The sequence below is a fragment of the Dipodomys merriami genome, unplaced genomic scaffold, assembly GCF_024711535.1.
Source record: "Dipodomys merriami isolate MVZ:Mamm:240054 unplaced genomic scaffold, mDipMer1.0.p SCAF_28, whole genome shotgun sequence".
Taxonomy (NCBI): Eukaryota; Metazoa; Chordata; class Mammalia; order Rodentia; family Heteromyidae; genus Dipodomys; species Dipodomys merriami.
In genome coordinates, this window is record NW_027204270.1 from 20,925,597 (window position 1) to 20,941,178 (window position 15,582).

The 15,582-nt window shown below is 49.0% G+C and overlaps 1 protein-coding gene across 1 annotated transcript; it reads right to left on the reverse strand.

Annotated features, from left to right (window-relative positions):
- Positions 1-262: 262 nt before the first annotated feature.
- LOC138838027 (CUB domain-containing protein 2) lies at positions 263-15,541 on the reverse strand. The gene is made up of 6 exons (XM_070037031.1): positions 15,463-15,541; positions 10,135-10,482; positions 7,845-8,180; positions 6,292-6,645; positions 3,410-3,588; positions 263-589 (listed from the first exon to the last, which is right to left on the reverse strand). Exons 1-6 carry the CDS (start codon positions 15,539-15,541, stop codon positions 263-265), a joined length of 1,623 nt encoding a protein of 540 aa, XP_069893132.1.
- Between the last annotated feature and the right edge of the window lie 41 nt (positions 15,542-15,582).

Here is a 15,582-nt window from a genome sequence, read left to right on the forward strand (position 1 = left end):
ATTAATAGCAGTGATTGCACTCTGATACACAGGGGACTGCAGTTACAGAGCTCTTACCCAGTCATGCTCTTCTCTGAGCCTCCCACCAGTCCTGCAAGGTAGCAGGGTGGAGGTGGTCCCTAGGAAACAGAGGCTCAGAGAGGGACATGACTTGCTCAAGGGTCACCTATGAGTCAGTCATCAAGATGCCATCCTGCCCCTGTTGTGAGTACCCAAGCCACCTCCCAGGGATGTCAGATGCCAGGCGTTCCTCCCTGCCGGCTCACAGCAGCATCAGGACCACAATGGCAATGACCATGAGGACTCCAGCCAGGATGCAAAGACCCAGGAAGACGATGTCACTGGTGTCCTGGGAGACCATGGTCACTGGACCCTCCAGCACCTCCACTTCATCCCCGGGTGGCGCCTCCTGGAGGTGTTCAGCAGTGGCAGCATAGGGCCCAAGCCAGTCAGAGCCGGACAGCAGGTGGACAGAAGCCTCCTTGCGTCGGGGCTCACAGCGGACTTCATACTCATGTACATCCTCCCGCCCGGCCGCCGAGAAGTCAATGTACAACACGCTGACGATCACTGATGTGTTGTTTCTTCTCTGTGGGGACCAGGGCATGTACTCACACCTGATGCAGCCTGGGCTGAGCCTGTTCCCCCACACACCCGCCTAGCCCAGATTCAAAGCCTGGTCCAGCCACGGACTCCTTCCTATTGACTCGGAGTCTTGGAGGTTGCATCTATAAATTGGACAGTTTGAGAGTGGGTGGTCCCACTTATAGACAGAGACCCCCATCTATAAAAGGCTAACATCCCATCTGATGGCAGAGCCCATGGCAGTGTAAACAATAATGGCTAACACCTGGGAGTCATGTTTCAGGCTCTGTGTTTTGAGTGTGGGAATTCATTTAACTCTCACAACTGTCTTATTTAGGGCCATTAGCATTCTCCCATTTTACAAATGGGGAAACTAAGGCCTGGTCTTGTCTGAGGCCAAAGGGAAGAGATGTTATTCTAACCTAGACCTGCCCACTTTTAACTATGTTGTTTGCTGTCACATCTCACCCCAACCAAAGAGCAGATGGTCAGTCCCCACTTTAGGAAGGTTTGCAGAGGTGACTACTGAGGCCCACAGGCAATAACTTGCCCACAGTGAGATCCAAAAGCAAATCTCCTGCCTCTCAGTAGCTTTGTCCCTCATGCACCGTGGGCTTCCTTTAGGAGCCTTTTCTTCCCAGTTAGCGAGCAGCAGCGTCTCTATCCTAACACCACTTGTCCTCCTGGATGGTACCCTCAAGTTGGGAAGAGCTATTAAAAAGCCAGATGGGAAGAGTTATTAAAGAGCACATTGTGGATGAAAGAGTTAGGAGTTGGGTGGCCTTGAGCTAGAAGGACATGTGGACCAGGGCACAAGAGGCCATTCTGGTGTGGTTTGTAAGGTAGAACAATTCTCCTTTCCCACTCCAGATCCTCCACTGCCACTACTGCTCAGGCCACCCAGCTTGCCTTGCGTGTGGATGGAGGGAGGACCCCGGTGAGTCGGGCTTCTGCAACTCGTTAAGTCACAGGAGCTGCCACGCCATAGGATTCTGGCCTGGACCCTTAGAAGGACTGAAAGAATGTTACAAGCAACTTGGCAGATTAGGGACCTCTTCCACCTTTGGCTTTCTGAAGGTTCTAGATCTCTAGTCTCTAAAGGAGCTTTCGGTGTCCTCAATCTGTCAGCCTCCCTTAGCCCTGAGAGGAGTTTGTGACATGAGTTTGGGGGTTACAGAATCAGGACATGAGCAAAGCAGGACAGGACCTGAGACTGCAAGAAGACCACTGTGTGTGTGGGGTCACTCTGAGCCACAAAGGATGGAGGGTAACCCTAGAGACTAGGAGTAGGAGGCGGGGGGCTTTCATGAGTGGCAAAGGAAAGGAATTGGGAGGGTTAGTCTCTAACGTTGTCACAGAGGGGTGCACGAAAGGTTAGCCTTGATATTTTTTATTGCATTTGGCTAGCTGAGTCTCCTTGACAGCAATTCTATATAGATTGGGCCTCAGGGTCTAGGACTTTTGCAGGTTACACTAAGCATCTGAGTCTAAGATCCTCATGCTCCATATTACTAGGTATTAACTCATCAGTTCTGTGGTTCTGAGCCTTGGATTGAGGGGGAGCTCTGAGACTATATCCCTAAGTCCTTGGTTCCAGGACCTCATGAGTCTCTGGGAATCCTTTGTCTTCGTCATCCCCTAATTTGATGAAATGTGCTTCTGTCCCCAAGAAAACCCCTTGGGATTCAGGGCATGGAGTGGGGTGAGTACAGAATGCCAGGATTCTACTTCTAAAGCCCAAAAGATAGTTGCTGAAAGAAGGCTAGAGGAGGCAGGGGGAAGAACTGGAGGGGCAAGAGGCACATAGCTAGCGGTGAAGGGCAAGGAGTGGTTCACTGGAAAGAACATCGTATCTGCCAAGCCAGGCTGCAGGTCCCCAGATGCCAACACTGGAGTGTATCTCCAATAGAGGTGAGCCATGCTTCCTTCTGTGCCCACCTCCCTTCCTGCTCTCTTTCACACAGTCTAAACTTCCAGGGTGCCAGGCCACTGCCCAGTACTCTCTGAGAGCCCCAAGCCTCCGTTCACAGACTCCTCCAAATCTAAGGATGGTAGACAAATTTTATTTGTGAGCTTTGCAGCCTTCAGAGAGAGGGTGACCCTGTTACTTGAAAAACACTTTCGTTTGTGGAACCCTTGGATGGATTTGGATTGCTAGCTTGGGGAGGGGTGGGGGTGAAGAGCAGGGCTGGATGAGTCTGTATATTAAAGGGAGGAGGACTTTGGTGTCCCTGAGGGAGAGGAGGGAGGGGAGGGGAGGAAGAGCAAGGAACTTGAGTAATGGTTACCACCAGGACCGTTTTTTTTTCTTTGACGGTTGTGGGGCTTGAACTCTGGGCCTGGGCGCTGTCCCTCAGCTCTTCAGCTCAAGGCTAGCGCTCTACCAGTTGAGCCACAGCACCACTTCTGGTTTTCTGGTAGAAAATTGGAGATAAGAGTCTCACAGACTTTTCTGCCCGGGCAGGCTTTGAACCGAGATCCTCAGATCTCAGCCTCCTGAATAGCTAAGGTTACAGGCGTGAGCCACTGGTGCCTGGCTTACCAGGACCTTTTTAGAAGAGTGGTCAGTGGGCACTGTGGGCTCTTGCTGGGCTGCCTGCCAGGTCCCTTCTCCTAACTTCTTTCTTTGAATTATCTGCTATGCTGAGGCTACACAGAGAAAGACCTCAAGGTGAACAAGAGCCTAGAAGGACCGAGTGAGCTGTATCCAGGCTTGTGCAGTCACTACTACCAGAAGGAGAAGCTGGAGAATGGTAGATACCTTTTAGCTTGGCTCCGAGGCCCTCCCTCCTGCCTGCCCTCCTTCCATCTTCCCCACCCCTACCTGAGACTCAGTGCCGCAGGTGTCAAAGCGGGCCTGGATCCGGAAGTTGCTGCCGACTTCTTGGGCAGCACAGCTCCGGCTGCCCAGGTAAATCTTGGTCCGCTCCAGTGGGGCCAGTGCCTGTGCTGAGATCAGGATCTGGAAGTCTGTGCGGGAGCAGCTCACGTTCATGGGCACCACTGGGAGCAGGAGGGGGAAGCCGGAGGGAGATGTTAGGGACAGGCAGACTGATCTCATGTCCCCAAGCCCCACCAAGGGAAGTAGATGGAAAAACCAACACCCAAAGTACAAAAAGCTCTTACAGAATCCTCCAGAGCATACTAGGGGATATTTTGCATGCATGACTCCTATTGTAAACTCTTTGGGACTGTGCACAACACAGTGTGTCTGATTTTCTCTAAGCCCAGCATGAGTTTGGCAGTCCTGAACACTAAAGGAATGATTGACTGTGTATAATAAAGGCTACTTGATGGGCACTGGTGGCTTACACCTGTCATCCTAGCTACTCAGGAAGCTGAGATCTGAGGAACATGGTTCAAAGCCAGCCCAGGCAGACAAATCTGTGAGACTCTTATCTCCAATTAATCAGGAAAATCCTGGAAGTAGAGAAGTGGCTCAAGTAGTAGAGCCCTGCTTTGGGTAAAAAAGCATGAAGCTCTGAGTTCAAGCCCCACTATTGGCACAAAAATGAATGAATGAATGAATAAAAGCTACCCTTGGCCAGGCACGGATGGCTCACACATGTAATCTTAGCTACTCAGGTGGCTGAGATATGGGGATCATGGTTCAAAGCCATCTCAGGCAGAAAGGCTATGAGACTCTTGGGGGGGGGGGTTCCCGTTGTGGTCCTGAACTCTGGGCCTGGGCGCTGTCCCTCAGCTCTTCAGCTCAAGGCTAGCACTCTACCACTTGAGCCACAATGCCACTTCCGGCTTTTTTTTCTGCTTATGTGGTGCTGAGGAATCGAACCCAGGGCCTCAGGCATGCAAGGCAAGCGCTCTACTACTGAGCCACCTTCCCAGCCCCAAGGCTATGAGACTCTTTTTTTTTTTTATTTTTTTATTATTTTTTTACCGGTTGTGGGGCCTGAACTCTGGGCCTGAGCACTGTCCCTCAGCTCTTCAGCTCAAGGCTAGTGCTTTACCACTTGAGCCACAGCGCCACTTCCGGCTTTTTTCTTTTTGCTTATGTGGTGCTGAGGAATCGAACCCAGGGCCTCAGGCATGCAAGGCAAGCGCTCTACCACTGAGCCAACTTCCCAGCCCCAGGCTATGAGACTCTTATCTTCAATTAATCACCTAAAAACTGGAAGTGGAGTTAAGCCTCAAAGTGGTAGAGTGCTAGTCTTGAGCAAAAAAAAAGCTCAGGGGCAATGCCTAGCCCCTCAGTTTAAGCCCCAGGACTGACAAAAAGCTACCCTGGTGCCCTGCAATACATTCAGTCATTCATTTAGACATTTAACAAATATTATTGAGGGGCTGGGAAGGTGGCTCAGTGTGTTATTCTAAGTATCACTAATATAGAGATGAAAAGAAAGCAAACAATCGCTGCCCTTTAGAGCTTATGCTGTAAGTGACTGGAAGGGATTTTATGTAAAGTACATGAACCTATAGAATGCTCTGAAGGAAAATCAAGCAGATGGAAGACAGGAAGAGCACAATGGGTTGAGGGGAAGGAGAGGTACAGTTTTGAAGAGTGTGAGGTAGGAAGCCCACACCTCTCCCTGAGAGGGTCCAGTGGAATGGACAATTAAGCTTGTTTTAGTTTTGCAAAGTGAATCTCTGAGTAGTGAACTTTTTATTTTATTTATTTATTTATTTTACAGTGGCTGAGTCCTGTAGACTCAAAGGCTACAGGATTCCCAAGTTCACGGTCTCTCCCAACTATTTGGCAGTCGCCTGTACACTCTGTCACCAGCAAGATATATGAGTGTGACTAAGTGTCGGGTTTGCTGAGTGTGTGTGTGTGTGTGTGTGTGTGTGTGTGTGTGTGTGTGCAGGCCTGTGTGTACAGGGGGGCAGGGGAACGGCTGGCGGTAGCTGGTGGGAGGAAAAGGAGAGAAATCTGGCAGGCAGAGGCCCAGACCCCTCAGCCCCCTCTCCGGGAAATGCCTCAGACATATTTCAGCCTCTAGTGTCTGGGCAGGCTGGGATTTATGAGCCCGCCGTCTCCCACGATGATCGCGGTGGCGCTGAACTGTGTGTCACCCCTGATTGATGCCGTGGCTGCCCTCCCCATGGGGAGGCGGCCTGCAGCCTGGGCCCCATCTGGAGCCTGGCCCAGCTCAAGTGCCCTGTCTGACCCTGGACTCCCACAGGGACCTGGGGAGGGGGAGGAGGGGGTGGGGGGTCCTGTTCCAAAGCCCCTGGAACCAGAGCCAGGATTCGAGTCACTTCTACCTCAGTTCACCAGAGGCACTGAAAGGAGGTGAAGCTTCTTTTAAATCACACGGAGCTGGGAGAGGCTTGGAGCCTGAAAGTAAGTCTAACAGAGGCAGGACAGTGTCTAAAACCCTCTGACTTGTGTCCTCATCTTATAAATGGAAAAACCTAAGCGTGGAGAGCAGACGGGATGAGCCAGCTGTGCCACAGGGCCAGCCTGGAGGGCACCAGGCTCTCACTGTGCTCCCCCCACCCCCAGGATGAAGCCTCATTCTACCCCCCCCCTTCCTGCATCCCACCATCATTTCCTGACCTTCCCCACCAAGGTTTCCTCCTCCTTTCCTCAGTTGGCAGTACCACTGCGCTCTCCTAGGATCTTCAAGACCATGCTAACCTGACCTTTGCGATCCCTCTCTGTGGCAGAACCCTTGTGCTCCAACTCTGATCCAATTTCTTCCCCACTTGGCTTCTTCCCTTCCCCCATCCCCCCCCCCAGCTGACCTCCAATGTAGGCCACAGAGAAGCCTCTGCCGGTGGTGCTGCGGTCTGTGTGTAGCAGAAGCAGGAGCTGGTTGTGGCTGGAGGTGATGGGGGGTGGCAGGTGGCGACCACACCAATTCCCCAGCGGCGCTGCCTCTTCACTGTCTCCATCAAAGGCCGCCAGATGGTCAAAGTCACAGGTCCTGGTCAAGCTGTTGGGTTCCTCCAGGTCCACATCCAGGAAGAATACCTTGACTCGGTAGCCAGGAGGCAGGCGGATGGTCCAATGGCAGCGGATGTTGTTGGGGTAGGAGCCCGGGTACTGTGGGCTAGAGAAGTTGCCGCGCACAGCTGTGTACACCTCCTGGCATTCTCCTGAGAGTGAGGGGAAGGAACAATGGGAGGAGAGTGGGAGCCACCCTCTGCAGCCCTATAGCTCCGACAGCAGGTGCCGTGGGTCCTATCACTACGGGTGGATGTAGCCCCATGGTCAGCAAGCCTGGTTTGAAGCATGGTTCAAACCTGAGCTGGAACTCTGGAAGAATGCTGGCTTGTTAGGAACTTAGTAGTCATACCTGATACTTGTCCTCAAGATGAAGCCCAAACTCCCTGGCTAGACAGACAAGGGAGTTCATGACAGGGTCTTGCCTCTCTTCCCTGATGCTACATTGCTGTGGTTTGGGTAAGTACCACTCCCCCCCGCACAACTCCCAACTAGTAAAGACTTGGTCCCAGCCCACGGTGTTCTTGGAAGGCAGTGGATCCTATATAACAGGTGGGACCTACAAGAAAAGAGGGGGCGAGGTCTAGAGGAGAGATTGGACGTGGATCCTTGTCTGTCTCTTTCCTTTGCTTCCTGGCTGCCATGAGGTGAGCAGCTTCACTCCACCCTGCACTCCCTGCCATGACGCACTGCCTCACCACAGGCCCAAAGACACCAGGCCAACCCATCATGGACTGACTGCTGAAACTAAGCCAAAATAAGTCTTTCCGCCTTGTAATTTGTGCCCAGTACTTTGTCACAGCAACTAAGAACATATTGTCCACTTTCTACATTCGAGTCCTACTAAACACCTCCCAAGGCTGTCAGCACCCCAAATACTCTGTCCTCCACCCTCTTATACAAGCTGTCCCATCTGCTTGGAAGACCTTTCCCTTTCTTTTACCTCTGCCTAATTCCTTCAAGCACTGTTCAATTCTTTCCTCCTTCTGGATATCCCCCAAGACTCTTACAAGTCATCATTGTCTTATCCTTCGCCCCAACTATGAACATTCCAAAGGTCCATCTGCTCCTTTGTGTAAACATAAATCGTAGACCTAATTAATTAATTGCACAAGTATTAGGTCACAGTGTACAGAAGCTTCTCTGAGGAGCACAAGAAGGGACTTACAAAAGAAGTAATGAGCTTATACTTTGGTCTTGGCTAGGAAGGAAATGCTGGAACATTTTAGAGTACAGAAACCCTATGTTCCTAAGGATTAGGAAGGACTGATCTTCCCCTTTCCAAGCATACCAGGGAGGCAGGATTCTTCAGCACAGGGGTGATGGGTGGGTGGGACTGAGCCCCTCCTACCTGAGAAGTAGTAGGCCTTGAATCCCCGGCCTCCAATGTTGAAGTCTGACTTGAAGACCACTTGCAGTTCGTGGCCCAATGATGTGAGGGTGGGGGGTCTGGTGCTGCCACAGTAGTGGTGCCCGTGGGCGGGTCCAGGAGCCCCGAGCACTGCCACATAGTCGTAGGTGCACTGCTCGCTGCCTTCCACCTGGAAGTCCATGAACACCAGCTTGACGGCGGCGGGTCCCGACGCGTGGATCACCCAGTGACATTCTACATTGTTGGGGTAGTTGTTGGGGTACTCAGGGCTGGTGAGCACCCCCGACAGGCCGGTCAGGACGCCACCGCACACATCTGCAAGGAAGCCGTTCTTGACATGCCCTTCCTTCCTCTGGCTCCCAGAGCTCTTGTGGCAGGCACAGCTCCAGCACGCCATCTTTGTAATCTTCCCACAGGTCCCACCAGGGATATATCCTGGCCTTCTCCCATTATCTTGAGAAGACCGAGCCATAGGGAAATGAAGTCGCAAGACAGGGACAGAAGGTATGTTGATCTCACTATTGAACTCCAGTAGGGAATTCTGGGGCTGGGGCAAAGCACAGACCTGAGTCATGTGGCCCCAGAAATGAGAGAGCCAGGTCATTTATGCACTGCCTTCCTAGATTCCAGGCTGAGGGACAGAGAGGTGGAGATTGGCAGGGTAACAGTGAAGTAGAAGGCCCAGAGTCACTCCGCAGGAAGAAAACTGGTCAAGTTGTGTGTATGTGTGCAAGAGACCCTTGTGACCTCATCATCCGCTCCCACCAGACCAGGGCTCAAAGTCCCTGAGTCTAGGAATTAGATCAAATCTCCCTAATTGATGAGGAAACTGTGACGTAGAGGAAGATCTGAAGATGAGTGGTCTCTCAGCTCTGCCTTCTGGGAAAGCAACCCAGCCTCTCTGAGCCTTATCTATGCATTAGAAATCATAATGTACTAGGGTCTGACTGGTGTAGAGCTGAGAAGATGGGCAGGTGATGGTGAAGGCTGTGTCTTGCTGAAGCAAGGCCGGGGGTGGGGGGGTGGCAAGTTGGGGCACTATTCCTAAGACTTCAGAATCTTGGGCATTAGAGGTCTTGATTCTTGTCCTCATGCTGTGTGATCTTGGGAAGGTAAATTCCTTCTCTGGTCTCAGAATTACTGTTTGTAAAGTAAGAGTGTAAGAGACAGTCTTAGAGATGCTCTGACACCACCAACCTTAGTAAAGGCTTAGTAAAGGCTTCCAAACAATCTCGGGGACTCCCCAGTGGTCCAGGGAGCCTGGCTAAAAGGTTATTCTTATGTTATACTTCAAACTATCTCTTAACAGTTCAAAGACAGCCATGGTCATGAGTTTTACATGCCATAGTTTGGGTCCCTGGAGACCATCATTAGTCGTGTGTTTTTCAATGATTGGTTTATTATCAAATAAATACATGCTACAAAAATGCTGCCTTTGCCTTTTTTTTTACACACTAGGGATTAATAGACAGTTCCATTAAATAGAAGGGTTTTCTTATCTAATAAGATGTTGGAGAACATGGCACATGGCACTGTGATTTGGATATCATAATATTCTAAAATATCCAAGGGACTAAAATTTCCAAACTCTGATTTGATCGGCCCACCACCATTCTTGTACTAATATCCCACAATTCGGAGCCTCTCCTTTTGTTTTCTTTTGTTTTTGTTTCTGCTTTTGTTTTTTTGGTCGGTGATGGGCCTTGAACTCTGGGTCTGGGTGCTGTCCCTCAGCTCTTCAGCTCAAGGCTAGTGCTCTACCACTTTGAGCTACAGCGCCACTTCCTGAACCTCTACTTTTGACATGGACTGGGTGTCTCACCGAGTCCTGGGGTTATTGCAGGTGCACCCTGTGGATCAGGAGCCCTTGCTTGGGCTGGCATGACTAAGACTTTTGGTCTTGGCCTTGAGTGCAGAGAGGAGGTCTGGACCCTTCGGTGGCTTGATGCCACACCACAGGATAAGAATCATCAGGGCAGATAGAAGGCCATGATGAGCCTGGACTCCAAGTACAGCCAGAGCCTCTGGGGACCAGGGACTCCTGGAGGAGGAGTTGGAGTGTTCATGGCAGCAGGGCCGATAGTCACCAAGACTATATCTGCCATGAGCACCAAAGACTCTACCTCTCCCTTGCTGTGCAGGAGAGCAGGCCCATCCAAGGTCACAGAGCAGTCTTTGCTAAGATGCTACCTACAGGTCTAACCTGAGCCGCTGCCCTCGCCCACCTCCAGCCCAGGGCCAGCTTCTCTGCTGCTGAGACCCCACTCACCTTTCTGGTAAGCTGCAGAAAAGCCATGGCTGGCCACATGCTTGTCTGAGTGGAAGATGATGGACATGACATGCCAGGAGGAGGAGAAGGGCGGTGGGGGCACCTGGCCGCAGAACCTCCCCAGCAGGTTGCCCTTGTCTCCAGAGGCCCCGTTGTAGATCTCCAGGAAGTCGAAGCCGCAGGTGTCATGGTACTCCAGGTCAAAGGCATGAAAGGTGAGCAGCACAGAGGATCCCTCAGCCACCACAATCAGCCAGCTGCACTCTGTGTTGTAAGGGTATAGTCTTGGGAAGTTGGGGCTGGAGAAGTTTCCAGAAGGTGCTGAGAGTACACCTCCACATTTGACACCTGGGGCAAGAGAAGGATGGCTGCAGTCGGCAGGGGTTTTGGATATATATATATATATATATATATATATGGCGAAGCTGGATCATTAGCCACCAAGTCGATTCACATATCCATGTATTTGCATGTCCTTCAAATACTGGATATTGAAGCGTTCTTTGCTCCATTCAACAAATATTGTTTGAATACTAGACATCATTCTAAATGCTAGGGTCACTGCCGGAAGAGAACAGACAAGTGAAATGAAGAACATCTGGAAAAGTGACAGGTACCACAGAGAACAAGGCAAAGAGGGACTAAAGAAGGGTTAGTGTGTCCGGCACTTCTTGGTGCTGTAACAAAATACCTGAGACAGAAAACATGAAAGAGAAATGATTTATTTTGACTCATAGTTTCAGAGGTTTTAGTCTATGGTTCTTGGCTCCAAAGGCAACATGTCATGGTGGGGAGGGTGTGTTGGAGCAGAGCTGGTGACCTCATGATAGCAGGAAGCAGAGAGGAGAGAAGGGGAAGGGAGGAGAGGGGAGAAAAAGGGAAGGGAAAGGGAAGAGGGAGGGAGAATAGGAGAATGAAGAAGGAAGGTGCCAAGGACAAAGTATAGTCTTCACCCATACTGACCATTCCTCCAATCATTTCCTATCTTCCACAGTTTCTACAACCTCCAACAAGCCATTCAATTATGTCCACCAATGGGTTAATCTATTGATTAGGTCAGAGCCTTCATGATTCACTCACTTCTTAGAAGCCTCATCCACCTCTCAATATTATATCGGGGACCAAGCCCTGAAGTCATGAGCCTTTCAGGAAGTACTTCATGTTTAAACCCTAACAGTCTAGGGTGTGCCTCAAATTCTAGATAAAACATTACCATCTGCCAGGCCCCTAGATACACACAGCCAGAAGTGTAGAGATTAATGGTAACAACTCCCCTTGGTGAACATGTACACGACCCATTACCATGCTAAAAGTGCATTCTAATATGTACATTTTTAAAAAGGAAACAATGAAAGGAAACTAATAAGAATAATTCTGTCAAGGAAAGAAATCATGTCTGACTATCAGACCTCTTTAAATGCATTCTTCAGAGTTTTGACTTTGTAACCACATGAAATAATTCATGTAAAATCAAAAAATTTAATGAATCCCTAAAAATCTCAACCTGAAGCAAATCAGTGGAGTTATGTATCAGTTGGAGACACAGTCACATGGAGAAAAATGATTATGAATGAGCGTGAATCCTGACTTCTGACAGTACATCTCTAGTAGGACAGATCTCAAGGACAAATGAACCACAAAGACATCTTTAACTATGTGCAGTAGTCTTACTCTTAGAAACAATATTAAGTATTGATTATTTATAAATATTACACATATGGATTAAAGCAAAGAAATATGTTCATATCAATTGAAACTAAGATGTTCAGTGTGAAATGAGAGACGAAAAAAATATTACTACAGTTGGGCTGTGGTAGCTCATGCCTATAGTCCTAGCTACCCAGGAGGCTGAGATATGAGGGTCATGGTTTGAAGCCAGCTCTGGCAACAAAGACTCTTATCTCCAATAAATGACTTAGAAAAATACAGAAGTGGCCCCGTGGCTCAAGTGGTAGAGCACTAAACTTGAGCCAAAGAGGCTCAGAGACAGTGCCCAGGCCCAGAGTTTAAGTCCCCAGGATCGGCAAAAAATAAAAATTATGTGTGTATACATATACATACATACATATGCATGCATGCATGTATGTGTGTGTGTATGTATGTGTGTGTGTATGTATGTATGTATGGCATGGTTGCATAGGGTCAGGGGGACCCAGTGAGTTAAAGCCCAGCCTGAACTATACATAACAAGAAAACATATATATCAGGTAAATTTTAAACTCTTGATTCTTGACATGAGTTGAAATATCAATATGAATTGATATTTTCTCCATCCCTTGTTCCCTTCCTTTCCTTCCTTCCCTCCTTGTTTTGGTTTAAACAGGATATAACTATGTAACTATGTTGCTAAGACTGGTTTCAAATTCAAGATTCTCCTGTTTCACTCTCCTGAGTACTAGAATCACTTGTGTATACTACTATGTCATAGATTTAGTTTTATTGCTTTAAAACATTGTTTATTAAACAAGCTCAGGAGCAATAATATTGCAGTTGTGCGTTATATCCCTAGGCTTGAGATTCAGATTATTGTGCCCAACTGAACTGGGGCTCCATAGAGAACTGGCTGGTAACCAGGTCTCCAGCACTGGAAATACACAAAATGCACTTCAACACACTTATCGTGCTAAATAGGAAAGACACTCCCAAGAACTGCTGGGATTTTTGTCAGAAGACACAGGAACCCACTTGAAGGCTAAAGAAAATACAAGTTGGACATCAGTAAGGAACAATGCGGTTAAGATAGCAGTTTGAAGCTAACCCAGGTAAAAAGTTCCATGAGATTCTCTCAACCAATAAAAAATGAGGTGTGGTGGCATGTACCAGTCATACCAGATATTTGGGAAGCATAATTAGAAGGACTGAGATTCATAAGTATAAAACTCTAGCTGGAAAAAAAAGAACTATACGACTAGAGCCAATATCCCATGGTGGTTTGCAAACGTCTGATTTTCTAATGGTATTTTTTTCTGTAGTCTTCTATAAATAACAATGTTCCCTCGCTAGCTTTTGAGAAATCTAGTCCTATAATGATGACAAAGTAAATGTCTCATTTCTTGCCCTTTCTACTTACCAATTAAAAAAAAGAAGTAGTGTCCCAGACACACACACACACACACACACACACACACACACACACACACACACACACACACACACACACACACACACACACACACACACACACACACACACACACAAAGCCAATAAGTATTTTTCTTAATTTCTTTTGAATTGCATTGTAAATTCATGAGGGTCTTTCATTTGTTTTGCAGTACTGAGATTCAAACGCAGTCTGGTGCTAGCTAGGCAGACACTCAAGCCACACTTTCAGCCAATTTTTGGCTTTAGTTATTTTTCACATACGGTCTCTCATTTTTGCCCAGTCTTGGACTTTGATCCGCTTTCTTATGCCTCCCAAGTATTCAGGGTTACAGGCAGGAGACACCATTATTTCATGAGATTTTATATGCTTGATGTGTTTCTACTACAATCCTCTTCTTCCTTCTTCCCTTCCTCCTCCCCTCTTCTCTTTCTCTTTCTTCTCCCCTCCCTATACCCTTCTTTCTCTTTATTGCAGTATTTTCCCCATAGTATTCACACCAGTAGCATACTGCTGATTTTACTTGTTTATTTGGCTCCTCTTTTTTTTGTTGTTGGTGGTGGTGATTGTGGGGCTTGAACTAAAGTCCTGGGTGCTGTCCTTGAGTTCTTTTGTTCAAGGCTTGCACTCTATGACTTTGAACAACAGCTCCACTTCTAGTTTTCTAGTGGTTAACTGGAGATAAGAGTCTCATGGACTTGTTTACCTGGACTCGCTTTGAACCATGATCCTCAGATCTCAGCCTCCTGAGTAGGTAGGATTACAGGCATGAGCTACCAGCACCTAGCCTTTCTGTTTTTCTTCCATAAATATGTACACTCTCAGATCAAGGATCACTGTCGTTTTTTATCCTGATATAACACAAGCTGTGGCATACATAAAGCAGGTGTTCATTGTGTATTGCGGACTGCACGCATGAGCGAATGAACTCATAACAGTCCTCACTGCAGCCTTATATGGGAAACAAGCAGGGCAGCTGTTAAGAACTCCATTTCACAGATGAGAAAAACATCCCAGAAAGGGAGCTTTTGTCTGACATCATTTGCTTTGGTCTACTAGTGCCTCTTCCACCTCTTGCAACCACAGGCCCCTGTTTTCTACAGTACTCCCTCCCTCCTTCTTCATGTTCTCCTTTCTTTCTTGGAGGGCAGGCACATGACCTTAGCCAGGTAATCCTGCCTCCCTTCCCCAGTGACTAGCCTGTGGAGTGTGCGTGTGAAGTGTGCGTGTGTTCCAGGCTAGGCTAAAGTTGTGCTCCACGAAGCCTTCTGCACCCCTCTATCCGCCTCAGGTGCTCTCTCTCCAGGGAACAGCACACTGCTTTAGGCTGGAGGTTGGAGCCCTGGAAAAAAATCACACTGGCAGAAGGCAAGAATCATGTGAAGAGTGGAAATGGCCCTGAGGCCAATGGAGCCTAGGCTGCTGTACCCGGGCTCAGCTCCATCCCTGTCTCCTGCTTGGTTACAGAGCCAATGCCTTTTCCTTTTGTGTTGAAGCTTATCCAGAGCAGGTTCTGAAGCATCCTGAAGCACACACTTGAATAACATCCCTGGAAGAAAGACACACTGGCCAGGCACGTGCCTTACTCAAGATCTGCGCTGATTCTGACAGGAACCTTCCCTGGGGAGCACAGAGAGAAGGTGGGGCTGAGGAGGGCCAGGCAGCTGGGACAAAGCCACACACCAGTGCTCTGCCTCCCAGGGGCTCTGGGCTCTAGAGGGAGGGAAACCATCTTACTGAGGACAGCAGTATGGGAGAAGGGATGAGCTTCCCAGAGGAGGTGATACTTCAATGGTGAGAAGGGTTCCTTGGAAGACCTGTGGAGTTGGGGGAGCAGGCACCATCCCTTTCTGGGCTCCTCAGGCAGGGGCCAGGACCAGGAATGGCATCTGATTTCTGTCTTTCTGACATGAGAATAAAGGGGCACTGTGTCCTTGCCTATCCTCCACTGCCGTCTCCCCTCCCCCCCTACCCCCTAGCCTGCCCACAGGACAAGATGCACCATGATAGTCAGCACAGAAGTCCTCAGGTCCAGCACAAATGAAGACCTTGTCCACTAGACCCTAGCCAGACACATTGACCCCCAGTGTCCTCTAAGGAAGGCCTGGTGGCTAGAAACTAAGAGCATTAAGGTTTGCCTGCCATCCAAGCATTCTGACTTCCCAGAGAATAAACCCAGGCTCCACCTTCTTCTCTCCACCCACCCTCCATGATCCCATAGCTCCTACCTTTCGTGGCTTGGGCCCTGGGACCTGGATGGAGCAGTACCACTGCTAACAGCAGGCAAGACCCCCACTCCGCCAGCATCTTCTCACGAGGGGCCTGCACAGGGCTACTGAGCTCAGGGG

What these genes read in the sequence shown, in the direction of transcription:
- LOC138838027 (XM_070037031.1), bottom strand. Translation starts at nt 15,541, where the DNA reads ATGCTGGCGGAGTGGGGGTCTTGCCTGCTGTTAGCAGTGGTACTGCTC. An exon ending in CAGGGCCCAAGCCACGAAAG is followed by an intron (nt 10,483 to 15,462) that starts GTAGGAGCTATG and finishes CTCTTGCCCCAG; the next exon opens with GTGTCAAATGTGGAGGTGTA. An exon ending in TTCTGCAGCTTACCAGAAAG is followed by an intron (nt 8,181 to 10,134) that starts GTGAGTGGGGTC and finishes GCTTCCTTGCAG; the next exon opens with ATGTGTGCGGTGGCGTCCTG.